The 24,771-nt window shown below is 36.8% G+C and overlaps 1 protein-coding gene across 1 annotated transcript in view; it reads left to right on the plus strand.

Moving 5' to 3' along the window:
• Positions 1–4,748: 4,748 nt before the first annotated feature.
• The window catches only part of st8sia4 (ST8 alpha-N-acetyl-neuraminide alpha-2,8-sialyltransferase 4), a 63,371-nt gene continuing 43,348 nt past the window's right edge, over positions 4,749–24,771 (plus strand). Inside the window, exons 1-2 of the mRNA XM_088911922.1 lie at positions 4,749–5,046; positions 14,904–15,035. Of these exons, the coding sequence (XP_088768048.1) occupies positions 4,934–5,046; positions 14,904–15,035 (245 nt within the window). The 5' untranslated portion in view covers positions 4,749–4,933. The remainder of the gene's footprint in view (positions 5,047–14,903; positions 15,036–24,771) is intronic.

Here is a 24,771-nt window from a genome sequence, read left to right on the forward strand (position 1 = left end):
CCTGTCTCCTGACTGCTGCTCACACCAGTAGTAGGCCTCACACTTAAACACACTTAGCATTATTGCATAGTGCTTCTATCTAATTTTAGTTTGAGTATCCTTTGTTTAGTAACGTTCATATTATACCATATACCATATTATGCTAGTGCCATAGCTTTTTGATAAGTATTGTACAACTATTTTTTCTTAATAACTAAAGCTGCATTTTTTGGAATGTATTGGAATGTATTTCTTCACATGTTCCGTAGTGTGTATATAGTTTAATATATGTTCTATGTGAAACATAATTCACCACAATACAATTGTATTAATCTTTGTAACACTTACAGTATAATCTCAGTATGAAAAGCTCTAGGATTAAGTATCACGCATCATAATACATATATCTCCACATCAGGAGATGATAATCATTGTCATATTAATGAATGTCATATATGGAATTCATAAATCATCTGCAATTAATCGTTAGAAAATGTGCATTTCTACTTTATCAGGGTTAGAAGCACAGATATGCCATTGACCCCTTTTGCATAATTATTTTAATTATTTTTCTTCTCTTCTTCAAACATGCATATACTGTACTTCCATAATTCACACTGCTCACAAGTGCCATCATATGCAATGTGCTGGGCAAAACAGGTCCTGTTGTAAAGAGATACTGGTAATAGCTACCATTATAATTACAATCTCCCTTACAAGATAAATACCAAGTGCTGTGGTTAATTGTGTAACTCTTCTATTGTCTTTCTTGTCATGTGATTAGCAAAATGGTCCTGCTATGCACATTGCCTATGTTCAGCTCAGCCAAAGCAACAATTTGTTAATAATAATAAAATAATAATAATTGCTTTAGTTTTATAAAGAGAAGGATATGCTCTTCATCTAAAACTGGAATACAGCAGTCACATGGGTGTCACGCAGCATACAGTACACCCAGTCTGGCAGGAAGTGAGAAGCCACTTCACATTTCTACAGTAAGGTAGGTCAAATCATGCAGGGCTCAAGTAGAATTCAGCCAGGACACTCACGTTAATATTCTTACTTTTGTCAAAAGTGGAATTTTAATGTGTATGTAAAGCCCACAAAAGCTTTTGTTTTAATTAAACAAGAAGAAAAGGAGAAGGTAACACCATATTTGAATAATGGAAATTGATTGCTGTTCGCATGACAGAAGGTAGCCTGTCTGGGAGCTGTTGCTTGTATTGAGATATGCTTGGCTTCCACAAAACAAACTTGAACAAACTTGTACGGCGCAACCAATAAACAAGTTTGGTTTAAGATCCTGCTCCAGGAATGCAGATACTACCTACCTAAGGTCATCTTCAACTTCATCTTCAGAATATACTGTATATATTTTTACCTAAGAGACAAAAACACCTTAAAATACAGGAAGAAATAAACAGAACATCACGAGAATGACTGTCATGCAATCTGCACAAAACACAAAAATATTTGCATGCCCAGAGAAAACATTTTTATAGTCAAAATGTCAAACAACTGGGAAACAGATAGCATCTGAAGTGTCAACAAAATGACCAGTAGAGACTTTTATTTACTTATATCTTTTTGGCCTTGAGAGACCTAATGAAAAAAAATGTGTTGAATACATTGCAGAGGACAAATGATCACAATCATTCTTCTTTATCATAACTTCTCAAGGAAGTTAATGTACATATTTTATCGGTCCACATACTATATTAGCACATACTTTGTGGTCTGAATAATTCAAATATTCTGAGTCAGAGCCCCATTCATGTTCCTGCTTGGTAGCACAGCAATGATGCTTAGTCCTTTCAGCTAGAAGTTGGAGATCTCCAGCTTTGTTTTGCAGATTTGTTCATTGCAAGTGAGCAAGCAGGTGGGGTGATCCCCATATACAGTAGTACTGTGCTAGTTAGTACTCCTGTTAGTTCAATCAAGTTTTGATTAAGTCATTAAGCTTGATGGGTATAAAAACCAGGAGGTGGAGGTATGGGCCTCCACAAACCGGACAGGGAACCCCAGTGTTACACTGTACATTTTCATTATTTCTTACATATTCTTCTTCTCGAACTCTATTTAGTGTTTGGTATGAAAAAACATTTTGTCTAGTGTCTACAACACTTTTCTCTTTATAGTTAGGCACCCATTTTTGACGTTTTTGTTTTTTGAAGCTCTTCACATTATACTGTACAATATTTGTTTTTCGAAGATACAGCTTTATTTTTACCTGTATTAGTGACAGAAGTGTTGTGGAATTGAAATATGCAGCAAAAGCAAACTGGGTTGAGGTTAGCCCTGGACGTCTGAATACTCAGACTGACTTTTTCTTTAATTATTTCCTCTCCCTGTCTCTGCCCTTTTTGTTTATATAACTTCTGCTTTCACAGACATAAATTCTGTGATTTTTTTATGTGCAACAGTAGTATTCACCGTGGCAGATCACCGACTTGATGAATTTACACTCCCGCCCTGTGCCTACAGAACATACAGTAAAAGTACATTTTTAACACAATAATTACCCTAAATGTACAGTACAGTCAGATTAAAAATAAACCACTTAAATTCAGACAGAAAAGCAACAGCAAAATTGGAACACTGGTTTCACTATCCTCTGCCCTCACAATTCACTGCAATGTTGTAACTGTACCTCAACATGTGTGACAAGAGAGCATCACAACATATTCTTAGAAAGGTAGTGATATCTAACAAGGTCTATATATTGAGAAGACTGTTTAATATAACGTTTAAAATGTTGGACATTGTGATACTCAAATATATTGCAGCAATGGAGAAGGCGTACCAGATACATTCTTATGCTTTAAGGAATGTCCTACTATGTCGGGTTAAAAGAACTGATTATACCATCCATCCATTTTCTAACCACTTCTTCCAATTCAGGGTCACGGGGGAGCCAGAGCTTGTCCCAGCAAGCACTGGGCGCAAGGCAGGGTACGCCCTGGACGGAACACCAGTTCATCACTGAGCAGACAGACACCAGGGCATATTCTTCCTAATGAACTTACCCCTATATCTTTGAACAGCGCTCGTCTGAGTCTGGCCGGCAGTGGGTACACCGCAGCTAGGTATACCAAAGCTGGCAGGATGTCTGCTTTCAACACCATCACTTTCCCCATCAGGGACAGTGACTGTTTTTTCCACAGACCCAGCTTCGTGTTCACCTTACCAATCCTCTCAGTCCAGCTGATTGTCTCATTATCGTGGTCTTGGTCTTTTCTTGATATGATATGATACACTACCCTTTAGTACTCCCCAAGGGGTAAATTAAGTTGCTAACACAGTTCATAGACATAAAGTATAGTAAAAGATCATAAAAACACTAAACAGACATGAAAAAAACAGACATATAATGCCGTACATTGACAACTAATCACGTCATGCAGTGCACTAGTCTTAAAACAAGACATCAAAATAAAACAGTAAAAATCCGAGATACAAAGTCCTAAAACGTTTTGGAGCTATTCAGTACACGGATAGCCACAGGAAAAAGGATCTCCAAAGCGTCTCTGTGGTGCTTTGGGGAGATAAAAAGCAACCACTGAAAAGGCTTTTTTGACCCTTAATCAGTGTATGGAGAGGATGCCACACATTTCCCACTATAAGTGTGACCTTTTTCAGGATCCGCTTTTGTACAATGTCCTCCACAGACTCCAGTTGTACCCCAACAATGGCACTCTCCCTCTTAATAAACCTGTTACGTTGCATAGTCTTTCTTCTGTATGTTACTCCCCCCCAACACATAAATGCATAAAAGACCACCCTTAGACCACACATTAAAAGATCTAATGGAAAAAAGCCTTGATGAGCCCTTCTTACACTCCAAATCCAAATGTGTGCCCCATTCCAGGTTCTTATCCAGATGTACAACAAGGAACTTGTAGGACTCCACAATCTCTACTTTGCATGATAATGGAAATAGCATGAAGTCTTTTCCATCTAAAGAACACTACAAGTTTAGATGTTAAATTGTAAACAGTTGTCCTTACCATGATTATCAGGTATTTCCTAGTGTGTTTGTCTTCTTCCTTCAATTATTTTATATCAGCAGAGAAGCATTTATTTCTACCAGTAAAACTGTATTTCTTGACTACGTCTCGTACTCTGCCCAAATTATAGCTGATGAGATTTTCCTTAAAAATCTGGAAAATGCCGTTTTAAATATACAGTATGCTCATTGGCTGTTAAATGGAAAGAATTAGGTACCAGAGTGTAAAGCACATACAATTTCACGAAGATTTCATGTATGAAAGTAGTCACGAAGCTAAAGAATGTTGCTGTGCGTGACCAATCAGTGAGTTCCAGTATTGTCAAAAAAGGGAACAAAAAATGTTTCTCACGACTGTGTATTTAGCACGGACAGCTAAGGGGTGTCATGCTAGGTACTTTCCAATTGCGTGCTTCTGTGAGGTGGCAGAGCCGTAATGAGATTGTAAAACCCACGTCTTTAGCCATTCTTTGTTTCACAAGAAACCAAATCAAAACGACTTTAAGTGACTGTTTAGATACCAGTACACACGGTAAAAATATCACACAAAACACTATCACGTCTAAGTCTTGACAATTAAAAACACTGTTTTCTGTCTCTTAGCTGAAGATTTAACTGCATGCAGTCTTGTCCTAGGCGCCCGACTGACCGCAGACAAAACTTCAAACAGAAACCACACCTTGTTCGCATCTTATTGGTTGTATCGCCAGTGCAATTTGAATAAATTAAATATTTAAAGATGTGATTGGGGGACTAACATTTCAATCACAAAGCGGTTTTCTACTCTGTGTAAAGTGAATGTGCGGCTGAATTGACCGGGTAATGTGTGCAACACCAAGGAGTGTATGCAATAGCGGAGCGAGGGATCTGGCTAATTATTTACGTTTGAAATTAAGGAAAAAAGAGAACAAAACGAGTCAAAGGATTTAATTGAACACTGCTCAAGAAATGCGTCCTGCACGGAAATGGTGGACTATTTGCACGATAAGCATCCTATTGATTTTCTATAAGACAAAAGAAATAGCAAGAACTGAAGAACACCAGGAAACACAACTCATCGGGTAATGTTACGTTCGTTTTTGGAAATAAAAAATGAACATGCTGTACGGATGCACTTATTTTTTAATATTTTTACATAAGCTTTTTCTAGTTCACCTAAAGGATGCGCTTTATTTCTAGAAAGCTAGAGGAAGGAATATGTTTTCCTGTGAAATATGTTTTGAATAGGAGCTTATCTACCCTTTCAGAACTGTGTATTGAGTGGTAACACAAACGAGATGACTTAAAATGTTTTTTCTCCATTTTGAGGTACTGTCTATTGTCTAAGGAAATCGCAATTTCGAGGACGCTTATATTATCCTTTGTTTGCTGTGTATTAGCATTACAATTGATACACTGATGGTTAGTCGTCTTCAGTGTAGGAGTGTTAACAGCCCGTTCATTTTATCGAGGTATTGATTTCTGAATTGTTTTCCTAACATATAAGTATTATAATAGTTTGAATGCTTGGTAGTTCTATATTGTTTTCATACATTCTGCGTAGATTTTTTTTATTCGGGAAAAAATGCAATGTCTATCAATCATTCTAAAAGGCAGTTGTTTCTTTACTTGTAAAAATAATTGGAGTTTTCTACTTAGTTTCAGGTGTAGATTATAAATTAAATTCTACGTAAATACATAAATATTGGATAGATAATATTAATGAAAGCAAAACTAAAGTCAGGGATGAACCTCGGGAAAAGTGGAATTCGCATATAACCAATAATATTTGGAAATAAATAAAAATAAAACAGAAGTTCAGGTTTAGTTTACCAAAAAACAGCCAGTTTGTACAGTTTCGGATGAATTTTCCACCGGCCAAGGATTTACTGTATTTTTCAGTGCTATAAAACTAACAAAGTTCGTATCACGGCTTTGAGTAAGACGGACGCTGCTCGAAGGTTTCAGTTTGCCTCGTCTGTTTCGATGAGCTGAGGGGTTTTTCTTCGATTGTTTTGTATTTCTATATTAATATTTCACATGCTTGTGAAATGTTTGTATTTCTGCAATGGTTCTTCGGTTTACAACCTTCCAGCTTGACGTTCGTCTTTGTCCCCATTTCTGTTTTTTATCATGAAAAAACCTTTGAATTCTTGACACCGAAAGTGATAGAAATTATATGAAACACATCAGAAGCGTGAAAGATGAGTGATGAGTCAGTTATTAAGTTGAGTTTACCATAATTTTCACTCGGGAAAATATACTTGAAGACTTATAATTAGACTCAGAATTATAATATAGGTTTAAAAACCGCTTTAAAGGAGGAAACGTCTATAAGATAAATGCCAGGATGCGCATTAATTAATCAGAACTGTCGAAGTGTTTTGTGTGTAATCGTGTGTACTGTATCTCCAAGAAGGACCTTCGAAAAGTAGATTAAAAGTAATGCTGTTTTAGTTTGCTGCTCATGTGAAGTGCTGGCCTTTGAGGCAATAAAATGACGTCTGCAGAAAATATGTAAGTAGATCTAGCTTGGACATGTCTAGATGAATTCTTAGCTTTTAAAACATCTTCAGAAAACTGTGCCAACGTTAACTTATACAAGGAGTAAAAACATTTATACATACATAAAACAGGAAGAAAAAGTTCAGTGTATATTGTGGGTCAGTACTAGTTAATTAAGAAACTTTTTTCCCCTCTAACCTGCAAGGTGCAGTAAATATTATACAGATTTAGGAAGGACATCTGAGACGTGTTGCATTTCAGTTCAGTTACTGCATGATCTTTTTTTTAGTTCTTTATGGTTAGGTATTTGCTCAAGATAGTCTTGGTGATGCTTCTGTTTATGCTGATGGGGGAGCTGTGGTCAAAAGCCACACAGACTTGGCTCTGTCAGCGTTAAGGTTAAGCAAGACCTGTGGTTTCCTTTTTTCGATAAGACAAACCAAATGCTCATCAAAACAGGAAAACACGTCTTAACTTATAAACAAACACTATTTGTATAACATGAGATCTATAAACATATGTACAGCTAGTATTGCTAAACCTAAACCATTGTTGAAAACCATGCTTCATTAATTGAAGCACTATAGTATCTTTTCCGTGTAGTAAAGAAGAAGGAATAAGTCTGTGAATGGTACAGTCGCTTAAATCAGGCTGTACAGACAGAAATATTGGAGATGACTTGATGGCATGTACAGTAGTGTATAGCTTGTGGTAATAAGGGGACGTTTTGGTACAATATGTGAAGGAAAAGGAGTACTTGTTGAATGGGACCCCATAAGTATTTCCTGCCAAACATACACTTCCATTAGCATTACTTATGAAGCACAGCTGGCCAGAGCCTGGATTCGAACTGCTGTCACAGGCACAGGCTTGTGAGTGCTTGACCTATGCTATGCTAAAAGGCCATGAGTCTGATTCACACAGGTTTAACCTTCCAGAAAACTCTGGGGAGTGGTGTCAATCTTAAATGTACATTTATTTTTTTAACACCAAGTCCCATTACATGCTCTGCCCCTCAAAACCCTAAAGCAACCTCAGTAGTTGATAAGCAGTAACCCATTTTATCTGAGACACAACACTGTGATTGGTACCTGAACTCAAAAAGTCATTGTAGGCACTAGACGTTACTACAAAGTACATTAACCAGAGACAATGAATCAAATGGCTTTAAGAGACCTAGCAGAGTTAACAATGTACACAGAATTGTAAAGCTTTATTCCATGCTGAAAAGAAAAGACACAACGTTTCGGCTGTGAAACCTTCTTCAGATGACTTCTTCCTTTGCAGCCTACACATGCTAATGCAGCTACCTACTTTAACTTCTACAAAGAATTGTGACCACATTTCTTTGAGTCTGAAAGAAAGAGTACGTTTTTTTAAAACCCTTGCGTTTTCAACTTGATTCGCTTTTATCTGGTATCCAATTAGTAAGATGTTTCATCAAGTATTAAGACCTTAACAGTTATACATTGTTAAAACACCTGTGTATGTATAAGATGTCTTATTTTGTAAATGAACAAGCAGAAGTTAGAAGTAAATTTCACATTTAATTAAATAACAAGTTAAATGTACACATCATGTTTGCTGATGCTTCAGGGGCACATGTTTATACTGCCCCCCTCTCATAGTTTGAAAGAGACTGTTACAATGATGTCATTCACAAGCCTCTCCAGTTTTTTGGTGGAGTGAGCTCATGTTATGCCATGCCATGCCATTGACACTTCTTCATTAATGCTATAAAGAAAAAGTCTATTCAGAGCTTTCCCTAGGGTTCAGTTTTAATTATTTCAAGTGCAAAACCACACTCCCATCATATAACCAGTCCTACAGTTGCAGAGCTGAATTTGAAAGAGAAGTACAGGAATTTTCACACCTTGGCTCTCAAGTTACACTCCCTGATGTAGAAATAGGTAATGATGGGCAGATTACATAGACCTTCCATTTTTCACTGTTACTAATTTAAGAACAACTGTGCAAAACCAAATTTTGTTCTTTATCATTCATACAGTGCCCTCCAGAATTATTGGCACCCTTGGTGAAGATCAGCAAAAAAGGCTATGAAAAAATGTCTTTGTTGTTTATCAGCTTGATCTTACACTAAAAATATGAGAGAAAATGTACCTTTCTATGAGATAAAATTATTCAAAGAAAAAAATCCTTATAAAGAATAAAAAATTTTCTCAAAAACACGTCACAATTATTGGCACCCCTGCATTTAATACTTTGTGCACCCTCCCTTTACGAAGATAACAGCACTGAGTCTTCTCTTATAATGCTGGATGAGGTGGGAGAACACGTATAAAGGGATCTGAGACCATTCCTCCGTACAAAATCTCTCCAGATCCTTCAGAGACCTTGGTCCTTGCTTGTGGACTCTCCTTGTCAGGTCAATCCACAGGTTTCAATGGGGTTTAGGTCAGGGGACTGGGATGGCCACTGCAAAAGCTTGATTCTGTAGTTAGTGAACCATTTCTGTGTGGATTTGGAGGTTTGCTTTGGATCATTGTCCTGCTGGAAGATCCAACCATGACCCAGTCTTAACCTCCTGGCAGAGGCAGCCTGATTTTGATCTAAAATCTCCTGGTATTTGATGGAATCCATGATACCGTGTATCCTAACAAGATTCCCAGGGCCTTTGGAAGAAAAACAGCCCCACAACATCACAGATCCACCATCATTCTTCACAGTGGGGATTAGGTTCTTTTCTGCATGACCTTGACTCTTTTTACGTCAAACCCACCTCTGGTGTCTGTTGCCAAAAAGCTCTATTTCTGTCTCATCTGACCACAGAACCCGGTTGCAATCAAAGTTCCAGTGATGTTTAGCGAACTCCAGGCCTCCTGAACAATGCTCCTCACTGTGCGTGACGCAAATTACACTTGCGTCCTCTTCCAGGCAGGATCATCACAGCTCCAGTTGTTGAAACTTCTTAATTATTGCCTTAATAGGGGAGATGGGTATTTTCAGGTGTGAAGCTATTTTTTTATAGCCTTTGCCTGATTTATGAAGGTCAACAACCTTTTGTCTCATTTCATTTGTGTATTCTCTGATCTTCCCCATGTTGATGGATGACTAAGGGTGTTTGGCTTGCGTGTCACCTCATATTTATACCCCAGTGAAACAGGAAGTCGTGGATGACCACTTAAGAGTTCCTAAAGACTCAGGTGTGCTTAAAAAAAGGTCAAATATGAATGGGAATATACGTCAATTAGATTTTGTTCATAGGAATTTCTAGGGGTGCCAATAATTGTGATACCTGTTTTTGAGAAAAATGTTTATTTTTTTATAAGGATTTTTTTCTTTGAATAATTTTACCTCACTGAAAGGTTAGATTTTTCACATTTTCAGTGTAAGCTCAAGCTGATAAACAACAAACACATTTTATCATAGCCTTTTTTGCTCATCTTTACCAAGGGTGCCAAGAATTCTGGAGGTCACTGTATATTGAGTCAGGCTGCAACCTACAGCAATCAACTTTTCAACTATTAACAGTTTGTGAACCCTGGACTGTATTGAACATGTTATCAGACTCTTATTTGTAAACTTCAGGAGTTTAAGACCAGGAGAGTATTATGTACTGCTAACATATGGATTTGATGTGATATACTGTATCCAAACCTAAATCAATAAAATCCTTCTTATTGATAACTTGGGGATTGTAAAGTCAGTTTTCATTATCTTTCTATAATAAAGATTATTATGGTATGTATACAAAGTGCTTAATGACAAAAATAGTAAGTAATTATGAAGTGAACTATTTTTCTTCGCTATGTTTGTAATTGTAGGGTTCAAGCAGGGAACTGTGTACGTTTGCGTTGGCTGAACAAGTAGCCTAGAGGTTAATTCCACTGAAAAGTAGTTCTGTTTTTCAGCATGAAATTAACCTTTACTTTTACCTATATTTAAATGGTTTTTATAACATTATATAATAATTTAACATGAAAACTTAATTCTTAAGCAAAAGTAACATCAGTTTGATCATACCATTGTTCTCAGTATGGGAAAGTGTTTTCTTACTTAGCATTGTAAAGTGAATTTATTTGTTTTTGTAAAGGGCTTTTATACATTTTACTTTACAGTAATTCATTCTTTCAGAAAAGTTCCAAAAGTTCTTATTTAGGAAAAAAAAGAGAAGTGCCCGTTTTTAGGCTTTCGTCTATGTTTTATATGGAAATGCTTTAGTACAGAAATTGTGTCAATATCTGTTAACAGTGGGTAGTATATAAACAGTACGCCTTTACAAGATAACCTTCAGTTTACAGATAAGCAACAAATACAGTGTGTTCAGAACTATCTGCAGGGCTAATATGGGTATACTGTATAAGCTTATAGAATACTGAGTTGTAAAATGAGTAAATAAGGATGAATGCTGCATTTTCTCTTCTAAGTACAGTATCTTTAAATGTCTGAAAAGACCACAGCTCTCAGTTTAAAAATATAAAGGAAAAAAGATTAACCATATGTAGCATCCGTACTGCACAAAGAATATATTTCGATACAAGACCTCAAAATGTGCTTTCTAAAAAATGGTTTATTAATATGCATCAATGTGTGCTAATACATGCACTGAATACCTGACGTTTTTTTTTATCAATTGTAAACCTCAAGATGAATTTCTGATTTGTTACTTCTAATTGTAAGAAGAAGCAGTTTTGTATTTATGTATCTGTGTGTTAATTTCTATCTTAGTGTACACATATCTTTTTAGTCAGGAAAAGATAAGTGTTGCAGATTAATCTCTTCACAGGAAACAGACGCAAGTCTTTGAAAACACGTTGAACCCTCTGTAATTTTATATGCTGGCTTCTGTAGTTTTAGGGTATGAAAGTAAAGGCCCTCTGGTTCAGTGCATGTGGAAAGATCAGTAGTAACTTGCAACCACCTACACTTCCATTGCTGGGAACGCACTAACCTGATCTGAAAAAGAAGAAAACAGTTGTGTAATATTATTGTAGTTAGCATTTTAAAGCTGGGAAGGGTGTCGCATTGATGAAATATTAAATAGCACTCAGTGTGTTAGGTATACTCACAGAGACTACAGGATGTGGATGCTAATGTTATTCAGTATTCTGCTTTAAGAAAGAAAGGCAACATGTTTGTTGGTACTGCTTCATGTTCTTTTGGCATTTTTCTTTGAGGTGTTTGCATGTTCTCCACAGTCTGGTTCTTTGCCAGATCTGTAGCCCTGCAATGGAGTTCTATCCATTCCAGGGGAAAGAGCACTCGATCACACTTTCCACCCAATGCTTCAGGAATATGCCCAGGCTTGCTGTGAGCATGGATGGATAGATTTAGAAGACAAATTTGTTCAATTAAATTGTGCTTTAGTGGAAATATGTTCTGATTTATACCTGTACTTAGCACGTAATGAAATGTTCTCAGCCTCAGCCTGAAATAGTAACAGGCATTTACAGTACCGCTATTGCAAATTAAAGTGATACTACGATCTGATACCCAAAGTGTTTTGTAAAATAGTTCACTGCTAGTTGCTATAAAAAGTACTAAAACGTAGAGTTTCAAAAGCATGGAGTATAGGATTGCTGTGAAAGCCTTTCAAAAAAGTACCCCAAATCTGTTATGTCCAACGTTGCCCACCACACCCGGGAAACTGGGGTGAAGATGTAGCGGTTCCAGACCCAAGAGCATGGGGGCGACTTGGGCGCACAAAGGGGGCTGGCCTAGGTCTGCCGACCAGAAAATTCTTGCGGTCAGGAGTCCAGGAAAAGGTGGCCGCACGGAGGAGGCGGACAGCCCGCTGGAGTCGCTTGGAGTGCAGGCAGGCGGACTGGAGGCTGATGAGGGAGGGGATGGGCCGCCAAGATCCAGAGCTGTGCTGGGTCCAGAGGGCTTCACAGAGTGGAAGGGTCTGACCTTCCAGGCTGGGCAGGGGGCAGTCCAGCTGGAGGGCACCAGGAGACGGGCCGATTCAGTCTGGGCCAACAGAGACATCTGCTGAAGTCGAGTCCCCTCTCAGCCACTGGAAATCTCTGGGCAGCACAGCCATGGGCAGACGGAGCCCAAGGAAACTGGAAACCAGGGACAGGAATGGCTCCACTAGGAAAGCTGGAAGGGTGGCTCAGAAGCGAGATGTACACATCAATACTGGATTGCCGAGGAGAAGCTAAATAGTTTAAATCCTCTCAGAGCACCTGTTACAGTGAAAGCTCTCACTGAAGCCAGGTGCTCTGCCTCAGCTGAATCCACTGCGCTCAGGGTAGAACGCCGGCCATCGAACTGCGACACGCCTCGCTGGAGAACAGAGAGGGCAGGCAAGCCATACCCTGCCGAGGAGCGGCAAGAAAAAACGTTACACTGGTGAACTAAAGTCACTGTTATGTGTTACTTGTAGTTCTGGCTCCAATTGTCAAAAACAAAAGACCCTTTTGGTAATTCTTTAAAAATTGTATTTTGTTTAGTGTGAAACTATGTCTTTTACTGACATTTTACCTCACCTTTCAGTAGGTATTCCCACATGAAAAAAACCCCAATAGAATCATACTAGAAATGTTTTTAGATTAAAACTATTACTTTTATTGTTTAATTGAAGAATTACATGGCAGTCATTTTAGGTGAACTATTTCACTGTTTATTTCACATTGTATGTATAAATACCCATCATGAAGAATTAGAGAATGTTGGATAATAACTTTGAGTGATAAAAATGGTTACAAACAAACGAGGCCATTTGGGCCGTCTAACCCATTTAGTAGTTAGTAGCTAATTGATCCAAGGATCTTGTCCAAATGTATCTTGAAAGAAGCCAAAGCACTGGCTTCAACAACATGACTGGGCACCTTATTCCAGACTCCCACAAGCTTGTAGATTAGGTGTCTACAGTATATACAGTAGATCGTGTAGTAGGTCTGTATTATTACTGAATCCTCCTCAGATTTTCAAGGACCATGTGTCCCATTCTGTGATACAGGCTTAGTTGCATAGTGCATCATGAAGTGTGATGGCTTGCATGTCTGCAGAAAAATACATTTTGTGTTTTCTTTATTGGCATCACTAGTTATTTTTTGTTGATGTGTAAAATATGATGTTATAAAGTACATGTTGTACTGTCAAATATAACGGTTATTTTCCAAAACTGGAACTAAGAAATCGGTAGAAACAGGTTTCGGTCTTTTGTAATATGGTTTGACGTGTCAATGTCAACCATGTGTTTCTGCTAGTAAGTGAAAATTGTCACTTCAACAATGAAAGCTGTCTTGAGTATTTGTGTGAAACTCAAAAAAAGTTATTTAGAATAGCTCCTGTTAGAAATAATATAAAAATCCTAATTAAATTAATAGTCGTGTTTTAAAAATAGTCAGTTCCTTTGTATTCTTGTTATAGATCCCCAAGTTTCAAACTAGGAAATATGCCTGTCATTGATAAAATTGGTATACTTATATAATTATAGTTCAAGTAATGTTAAGGAATAACTTTATATGACACTAATAAAAAATGTAAGTAAGCACTCTGAACTTTCAGCCCTCATATGTACTCTGCTTTCTGTTAACCAATTCTCCTTACAAACACACATATTTTTCCAAATGCATACACCTGTAATTTGTAAATTGTTAAGAGGAACATTGTTAGCCTTCAGGAAATCTAAATGTACCATATAATACACTGTTTCTGTACGTTACTATAGTTGGTTGTTCAAAGAATTGTGAGTTAGTTAATGAAAGAAAATCTTTTCTAAATCCATTCTTTAGAATTCTTTAGAACCTTCCCATTCCTAAAATACAATTAGTAGAAGAGTATTAGGCCCTGGAGATATAAGTTCTTTTTGTACTATAACACTTCTGCCTGTTCTATGCTAATATTATTTAAATATTTGTTTGCTCAGAATGTTTTGAGACATTTTGAATGTTCCTTCCTTCGTAAACACCTGAGTGAAATATTCATATTATACTTCCTTTTCATCATGTAAATGTTTTCTGTTTTTATCTCTAAGATTCCTTCTTTTTTAAATCAGTGTTTGCAGTTCAGTATATACCTTTTCTTTAACTGGGTTATATTCTCTTTTGAATGTTTTATAAAGTGCTTTCTTTCTCCTTACGATCTTCTTAATTGATTTAACCATTTGGACTACTGCTTTCCATTACTATTTCCTTTATTTAGCTCGATTTACTTGCATGTGAGATCCATGGTTTAAGTCTTGAACCTGTGGCCATCTATTTTTATTCTATCCCATTTTTACTTCTTTTAAGCTGTCCCATTTCTGTCTTCATACTTCTGTCTTCATGAAACATTGTGGAATTTTTTGCAACCCTAAGCAAAATTACCAGGCTGTGCATCCATAACTATCCATTTACTGAACAAGAGGCATTAAAGGAGCTGTGGAAGAATATAGTTTATTCAGATGGGAATCATTATTTCTTAACTGTGGGAAGTTATTTTATTGATTGCCCAGACATTTCATGTCTGTTTTTTTTTTTTTCAGGGATGGTGAGCTCAGTTCATCGAGACGGATGGTCAATACATCTGATAAAATCATTGGACAGAGAGGACATGCATTTTTTCAACATTCAGTTGAAGGCTGGAAAGTAAATTCTTCATTAGTAATAGAAATAAGGTAAGTTATCTACTTTTTTTCATGCACTTTGGAAATGTGTATGTGTTTTGGACTAAATACATAAGGCTGTCTTGCTAATGGATAAGTGGTTGCATTGATGAGGTTAGTTTTTAACATGCAACAAAGTTGGAAAGGAGCCACCTACCAATTCTTAAATGGCTTCCATTCTTAAATACTTTAATGTGGTCAGATGCTATGGATAAGTGCATAAAGCCAAAAGTAAAAAAAAAATGGTGTTTTCCATATTTCAACCACAGGCTTTTCAGAGCAAATGTCTTTTGCCAGTAGAACAAAAAATGCCAGATATCTGCAGTGTTCATGTAGGTTAAGTACAGCAGTATAACAGATTCTAATTCCATAAAGCAGTGAAAGTCTAATCGGTATTAGCTCCTTCCATTAAGCCATTCTTTAGTTTTATTTCAAGTATATTTTATCTTAATAAAGGCTTTCAATTATTTCTTTGTTTTGTGAATTAGGTTTTGTATCTATTAAAACCACTCTGTACTGTGGGGTTCATTTTAGTCACACTCTGTTAATTCACAGTTTGACAAAATGGGCTAATTTCACAGTCGTGTGAGCCGACAAAATTCCCAAATAGGCAGGATTTGTCACTAATGCAGCATTTAGGAAATTAAGCTTTCAAGAGTAAGAAGTCATTGTTTATAGGAAATCAAGAAATAATTATGAAGGTTATTCATTATAAATCTTTAGACAAAGTATGAAACAAGTAATTTGGAATGCAAGGTTGTTATAAAAGAGAAAAGATAAAGTAGAGCCTGCTAGAATTCAATCAAATGGTGAAGAGTTACTGAACAAATTACCACTGTACATCAGATTATCTAGAAAAACTGTGGACATTGTTCTGTATGCTGCAAACAACATAATGAATGAATTAAGATAAAACAGAAAATGTGTTGTCTGCAAGACATTTAATTGCGAATACACGTTATCTGGAAAGCTGTCTGTCCACCAAAGAGCACATTTAGCACCTTAGGGATTTTTGGTTTATGGGAAACTTTGAACGTCAAGGAAAGGTGTGCTATTGCATCATTTCCAAATAAGTAAAAAAATCTGCCTAAGTACAGTGCAGTAATTAAAAATACATTTGTGGGAGCTCCAGCCAACGCTTGGGAAGTAGACTCTGCTCCAGCTGTACGCTTTTCACCCATCTGTTTTAGAACTGGTTTTGTCTGCTTGATTCATAGAGTCGTAATATTGTGAAAAAACCAATCCTCACATACGCCTTCAAGTGCAGTGTCTGTACAAACATGACGGTTTATATCTAAGTAGGATAAGCACCAGTCTGCCAGGTACAAGGATCTGCAGAGAAATTCAAAAACATTCAAACTAGTATGGAATGGGAGAGAACCCAAAGAGATACCCAGGGTGTAGAGTCAACAAGAAAACTCAAGGGAAAAACGAACATCAGAGACCTAGATAATTAAGTGCTTATACCTACAGTGGTCTGAAAAAGTGTTTGCCCCCCTCCTGATTTCTTATTTTTTTGCATGTTTGTCACACTGAAATGTTTCAGATCATCAAACAAATTGAAATATTAGACAAAGATAACACAAGTAAACACAAAATGCAGTTTTTAAATGAAGGTTTTTATTATTAAGGGGAAAAAAAAATCCAAACCTACATGGCCCTGTGTGAAAAAGTGATTGCCCCCTAAACCTAATAACTGGTTGGGCCACCCTTAGCAGCAACAACTGCAATCAAGCGTTTGCGATAACTGGCAATGAGTCTTTTACAGCGCTGTGGAGGAATTTTGGCCCCCTCATCTTTGCAGAATTGTTGTAATTCAGCCACATTGGAGGGTTTTCGAGCCTTAACCACTTTTTTAAGGTCATGCCACAACATCTCAATCGGATTCAGGTCAGGACTTTGACTAGGCCACTCCAAAGTCTTCATTTTGTTTTTCTTAAGCCATTCAGAGGTGGACTTGCTGGTGTGTTTTGGATCATTGTCCTGCTGCAGAACCCAAGTGCGCTTCAGCTTGAGGTCACGAACAGATGGCCGGACATTCTCCTTCAGGATTTTTTGGTAGACAGGAGAATTCATGGTTCCATTAACCCCAGCAAGTCTTCCAGGTCCTGAAGCAGCAAAACAGCCCCAGACCATCACACTACCACCACCATATTTTACTGTTGGTATGATGTTCCTTTTCTGAAATGCTGTGTTACTTTTACGCCAGATGTAATTGGACACACACCTTCCAAAAAGTTCAACTTTTGTCTCGTCAGTCCAAAGAGTATTTTCCCAAAAGTCTTGGGGATCATCAAGATGTTTTCTGGCAAAACTGAGACGAGCCTTTATGTTCTTTTTGCTCAGCAGTGGTTTTCGTCTTGGAACTCTGCCATGCAGGCCATTTTTGCCCAGTCTCTTTCTTATGGTGGAGTCATGAACACTGACCTTAGCTGAGGCAAGTGAAGCCTGCAGTTCTTTGGATGTTGTTGTGGGGTTTTTTGTGATCTCTTGGATGAGTCGTCGCTGCGCTCTTGGGGTAATTTTGTTCGGCCGGCCACTCCTGGGAAGGTTCACCACTGTTCCATGTTTTCGCCATTTGTGGATAATGGCTCTCACTGTGGTTCGCTGGAGTCCCAAAGCTTTAGAAATGGCTTTATAACCTTTTCCAGACTGATAAATCTCAATTACTCTGTTTCTCATTCATTCCTGAATTTCTTTGGATCACAGCATGATGTCTAGCTTTTGAGGATCTTTTGGTCTACTTCACTTTGTCAGGCAGGTCCTATTTAAGTGATTTCTTGATTGAGAACAGGTGTGGCAGTAATCAGGCCTGGGTGTGGCTAGAGAAATTGAACTCAGCTTTCCAAAGATGTGATAAACCACAGTTGATTTATGTTTTAACAAGGGGGGCAATCACTTTTTGTAGGTTTGGATTTTTTTTTCCCTTAAATATAAAAACCTTCATTTAAAAACTGCATTTTGTGTTTACTTGTGTTATCTTTGTCTAATATTTCAATTTGTTTGATGATCTGAAACATTTCAGTGTGACAAACATGCAAAAAAATAAGAAATCAGGACGGGGGCAAACACTTTTTCACACCACTGTAAATTATTAGGATTAAAATGCTAGAGAAGCTACTGTATTAGTATGCAATTATGTGATGTAATTAGAGCCACAAAAATATGGCTAACGGAGTGAAGATGGAAAATGCAATGTTAGTAGATATAGTTTACTGAAGAGCCTGGAAAGATGAAAGAGGTGGAGGTGTAGAACTATGCATCAAAAAGAACATTCAGACACATAAACATAACTTCTGTGCATCAAAGGACTCAAGCTATATGACTCAGACTTACAAAAAAAGATGCTAAAGGAATGATGTTAGGAATATGGTATAAACCGAACTGAGATATCCCAAAATAGTGCACATAAAGGGAATTAACAAAATGATGGAAACACCAAGCAATATGAATATTTATCAGCTAATAAATAGGTTGCTCACTGCCTTCAGAACAGCTTTAGTCCTTCTTGGAATACTGCTAAACAAGTTTTGAACTCATTCTAGTGGGATACTGGACCATTCTTCAAAAAGGAAAGCCTTCAGTCCTTTGAAAGATGAAGGAGGTGGAAATATACTCTGTACTCTGTTATGGAATTTCCCATAAAGGTTCCAAGACGTTTAGATCTGGTGATTGAGGCCATAGAAGGCGTTTGACATCATCTTGTTGTTCATGAAACCACTCTTTTTAGTTTTTAATCTGTTTAGAGGAGTATATTGGGACATATCCTCTTGGAACCTGATTTTAGCATCTTCTCATGACTACCATGAGATACCATAACAGAATCACATTTTTAACAGATGACAGTGTGGGCTGAAGGCTTCCTTTCACTGTGTCCAAACATAAACTCAACAAATGTAGTAAAAAAAGAGCAAAAGATGACTCATCAGACCATATTCAAACCTTATTACTTTCTTCCACTGCTTCAAAGTCCCGGTTTTGTGCTCATTACACCAGGTTGTGTGTTGCTGTGCATTGGTCTTCATTACAAATGGTTTCTGAATGGCCTCCCAACCATAAATGTCAGCTTTGTGAAGTTCAAGTCGTACAGTTTTAGCTTAGACTGGGTGGATTTAGTTCTGTGGTAATTTTTAAGGCTGTTGTTTTGTGTTTTGTTTTTCACTTATGCTATTAAGTGTCTGTTGATGAGCTTCAGCTTGTGGCCACTGTTCCTCTTTTCTGATGGAGTTTTTCTTTGTTTGGTTTATGCCGTCATGACTTTCAACACTGTTCCCTTTGACACATTAAATATTTTGCCATTTCTGTAACTGATGCACCTGCCATACAGACATCAACTATTTGACCTATTTCAAAATGTTAGATCTCTCATGTTATTTTAGAAACTTGCGTATTAAGATGCTGATTTTAAGATGTCTTTATAACAGAAACATAATGGTACTGGAAATGAATATGAAATGTGTAGAATACTTTAAAATTGTGATTTAGTTACTTCAAAATGAGTCACTTTTTGTTAAGTGTTTCCACTGTTTTATCCACTCTCTATATTTGACACTTATATAATGAAATCAAGAACATGTATTTAAAGGAAGAAGTGGTTGTTATTGGAGATTTTTAGTTTTTCTCATGAAAATTAGAAAGAAACACCAGGGACTCCACAAACTGAACCTGAAACGGTAATCATAACTGAAAACAGTTTTCTTACACAGTGTGTCTGAGCATCTAATGTAGGGAATTATTGTATGCTTTGAAGTAGACTATATTTTGAAACTGTATGGGAAGAGTCCAAAACAAAGGTCTCATATTTCAGAATGCAGGAGGTGGAAAAAAACATTTGAGAGCTAGAGTGGGTCAAGATAGATATGGAAGCCATAGAGAATGGATGAAAACAGTTTAAACATAGTGTGCTTGAAGCACATTACCAATTCATCCCACAGTAAGTAAATCAAGGTCAAGAAGACAGCAGCCAAAATTGTTTACTAAATCAGTTAGGAAAAGTCTAAGGAGATATACAGCATTTCACATAATGGTTAGAAGGATAACAAGATGAATATCAACTATAAACAAAGAAATATTGTTTATTGATTGATTAGAAAGGCCAAGAGAGAAAATAATTTTACAGTGATTGCTACTACAAACTATTATATTTTTATTGTTATATATTTGTATGCTGAAGCCTGGCTTCTTTGATGCGGCAGCTGGATATGATTTTTGGATCAATAAATGACCAGCAACTAAGTGAGCCAAATGGCTTCTGCTTATTTAACCTTTATGTTAAGTAGGTTGGATGATCAAGTACTACAGTATGTGGCAGTACGGTAGCCTTACAAGTCACTACAATGTTATGGTAGTGGGAGGAGGGGCTTAAAAGAATTGTTAAAAAGTATAAGAATTTAGTCTTATGTAGTGGATGTGATCCTTTTGTTTCCTGTAACGTGTGTTTTCAATTCCTGGCATTTCTGAGCAGGTTCTGCTGTTTTTGTTTTATTGAGAATTTATAATAGTTGTATTTCAAGATTACTTGTATTCTGTTATTAATATCACTACATTATTATTTAATCCATTTTCATAGGTGTTCTGTATATTCAATTTAAACAAAGCTTCAGTTTTTCTTGTGTTGTTTCCATGTAAATAATTAATCTTTCAAATTGGAGAGAAAGACTGAATAACTATCTGCATTTTAACTAGCTAGTCTATAACTGGGTCAGAACACGTTAGTTCTGCAAATCTTGCTTACAACAAAGCAATATAGAAAGCAACATCAGTTAGATGTAGTCTACATAATATGTCAGTTTTAATGTTCGAAAATGTTAAATTGACTTTTTGCATTTTTAAAGGATTTTATTTTTTTTCATTCTATTTTTATGCATTATATGTGAAAAATCAGGATTTTCGGTCACATCCGTTACCTAAAAAGGATGCCAAATTACTATTGAAGGTTCTGAGCATTTAGAGGTCAAAATGTTCCCTTTTTTACAGTCCAGAAGTACCAGTAGCTCCAGTATATGGTGTGATTTATTCTTGGTGCACTTTTCAAAGTTTTTTTTTTGTGAATGTATTGTACCTGGGGTGATTTATCAACTATACAATGTTATCAAAGTAGTGCAAAAAATGAAGGGAAAGTGGACAATGAAAACCAAAGAAAAAAATAGTCACTCTAAGATGTACCTTGTGAGTTCCAGTGAGCTCTTCATGTGTAAAGAAGCTAGATGTGCACACATCCCTATAATTACCTGCATAAGGACACTTTGAAAAATGTGAAAGCTTCACTTGCAGAACATGGTGAGGTAACTAAATATATAACAAAAATAGGTAACCTGAGAAAGGTTAGAAAAGAGAGAAGTCTGTTTGGCTTATGCTTTAAAATAACCATAAAGCCGCGTTTTTTCTGATTCTGAAGGATTGTTATTTCAGACAGGGTACAAAGTGAATGCCAACAGAAAGTCACATCTCGCATCATCACCACACTCTAGTGAGTGTAATTATGAGACCCAAGATGGCTAAAAAGGTAGCTAGTCCTAACCAGCATTTTTCATTGGAGGACTGCACAGCACAGCTAGTTACATTTTTTTTTCAGGTGGGTGAAATACATTCTGTGCATGAATTGTTAGCAGCAGACATAGCGTGCTAAAAACAATTTGGGAAATGTGTGAAAGAAGAGGAAATCTTTGTGGCAGCAGACACCTGCTCGGATGAGGCCATTTTAGGCAGAAAATTAACAAACTGCCAGAACATGCTTTTTTAATCAGAGGAAAAACCTGTGGCCACATAACATGCAAATCAATCTTGTCACTTTATGCTGCTACCATATCACACTTATTCAAGCTGATTTCATTTCATAACAACAGACGTCCGAGTTAACTTAATTTTATCTAGCACATTTAAAAACAATCTTCTCCAGTGCTGTACACAATAAAAGTCAAGGAAAATTGCAAAGCCAAGACAGCAAAGCAAACGCAGAAAATAAATACAGAACGCCTTTCTACAATAGTAAGTTTTTGGGTTACATTTAAAAACAATGTGGTGAGTCCTTGAGATTTTTTCCTTAGAGTGTATATAAACAGTGGGAACACATCATAAATCAGAAATTAGCTGAGCAAAGGTAGTCTAATCTGGGTGGTAGTAAACCAGTAACATTAGCCAGATACTGAGGAGCCGTACTACACAGAGCCTTGAACATGAAAACAATTCAAGACCTGACACTAAGTCAGTGTAAGAACCGCAAGACAGAAGTGATGCGATTACTTGCACATGAACCAGTGAGGATTATAACTACAGAATTGGACATACAGTAATTTACACATAATTCTAGGGACTTCTGCTGGTAAATCTTTACAGTAATCAATCCTTAAAAAAACAAATGCATGAAGGGGACTTTGTACTGCAACCATGGGCAGCATTACACACAGCATAACAGATGACTAATAGTGGAAAATTAATATCTCGAAATTCAATTGCATTACTCACAGAACTATGAGGAAAAACCTGGTTCTAGCACTTCTTTCTAGCAGTTTCTCCTGTTATGATTGAAATTATACATTAAACCCAGAACTCGCTACCTGTGCTCCAATTCACTAGAAAGTGCCTTTGTAGAAAACACAACTGGAACAGGGCAAGCATAGGAAGCAGGCTCCTTGTTTTAACAAAACCAAAAATATCAAATGTATACTGAACATCACAAGAAACTTATATAGCTTTCAACTGCTCTAAATTTGCAAAACTGTCAGGAAAATGATAAATCATTTTGTAGCAGACACACTGACATTTTATTAAATAGACATGACATAGGTACATTGATGAACCTCGTTAACTTTTGCCATTAACGGATTTGGTCGAGTGGAAGTCGCTACAGTGAAAGTTATAGGCGAGTAGTATATATGCCCACCGCATATATATGGAAGGAATATAAGCTATACACCCGTGATCCATACTTTGCACCAGGTTGTACATTTTGTCTTGTGGGATTCTGGGGATTCTTGTACAGCCTGGGCAAGTACAGTATTGCCTCTTCACCAGTCTCTTGACCCTAGATACCACATACTTTCCCAACTGATCCCACAGATTTTCAATGAGGTTCAAGTAGGGAGTGTATCAAAGGCAAAAGGGCATTGCACTCTTGGTGAGTAGGGCATATTGATCAAATCATCTCATCTGTGCCCAATCAGTTATCATACTAATGGTGTAATTTAGCACATGTTCAACAGTCAGTGTCATTTAAGTGTATTAAAGTCACTCATCAGTTAGTCAAAATGCTGTCTGAAACATTAAATCAATATGCAGAATCTGTATACTGAATTTCTCTTTAAACACACATGAAAAACAAGTAAGCAAAGTAATGAAAGAGTTGAATCAGCAATCGAAACTCGGTTGACTGATCACCAGTTGAGAAAGTTTACAGACCGTAAAGTTTTGAGGTAAAGGAGACTGCAGATTTAAAAAAATAACCATGTAACTGGAGAAAAATAAAGCAAAATTAGATAGATGGGGGACAACTTAATCAAAAATGTGATCGTTGTTTGAAGTTGGATTGTGGGCAGGCTGTGTAAAACCAGTGGAATCCTTTTAAATTGTTAAAAATTGCACAGCCACATTGAAATGTGGATCTTAAAATTATCCAGCAATAAAGCCTTGTCAAATTTAAAACACAGATTTAAAGGTTAACAAATTGCCAAATAAACACCTAAGAATAATATTGCATTTTTTACATCTAGGGTATGTGATAATAAACAGGCTGGGGAGTAAAACTAAATATAATATTTATCCAAGCCACTCAGGAGATGGGTACTCAGATATAAAAATCACACTTAGAAAATAAGGCTGTACAAAACGGTTACCTCCACAGACAGTGGAGCAACATTTCTGAAACAATCATATCCAGGTGGTACAATCTGAGTAAAACAGGAGGTGGAATAGAAAGCAGCATATTGCATCATTTCACATCACTAATGTTCTGCTTGGTGATCTCCAGCACAGTGTTCCAGCATGGTACCATGTGTGTTGTTCCATACATCTGAACTTGGTTATATAGCAATTGCCAAGATCATGTGTATTCTATAGCCTTTTTTCTCTGAGGGCACTTACTATACTCGGGCATAATGCTGCAAATGCAAATAATCTTAAAACCCCAAACTCCAGTATTTATGTGGCTGTGAAAGGATGACTAGTTTATTGTTTTGACTCAATTGACTCAATTACAAAGTATAAAAAATTCTCAACATAAAATGCAACTATTTTTATACAAGATTGTTCTGTTCATCATTGTTTTCAGTTCTAACAGAGAGTACTTTGGGGAACGTCACTATTAGAACTTTTAATCCTTTCTCACACATCATCTGTGCACTCTTTCCCCAGACAATTTTTGTGATAGTCTGTTAGTACTGTCATGGACACGGTATATATTACCTTGTGTGATGCATTCGAAAATACAGTACTTTCTGCACGGCATTTTATTTAGATGAAATGTAAAGCTTCATCAGTCAGCTTTACATGAATTACATTTATATTTTAATAAATGTAACTTATTTGTAGTAGTGACATTCAAAATGACTGTATTAAAATGGTTAGAAACAGAATTTCTATCAAAGATTCATTTCACTTGAAAAATGTCTCTTGTACAATTCTAATCACATTTTTATTAAAAGATTACCGATTGTCATAGCTGACATTGAAATCTTTAAAATCATGAGAAGACAGCTGGACCTTTTAAAAAATAACAGTGGGTACCCCGGCATTCCCAACTCACACTGTATTC

This window comes from Atractosteus spatula, chromosome 3, assembly GCF_055471065.1.
Source record: "Atractosteus spatula isolate fAtrSpa1 chromosome 3, fAtrSpa1.hap1, whole genome shotgun sequence".
NCBI lineage: Eukaryota > Metazoa > Chordata > Actinopteri > Semionotiformes > Lepisosteidae > Atractosteus > Atractosteus spatula.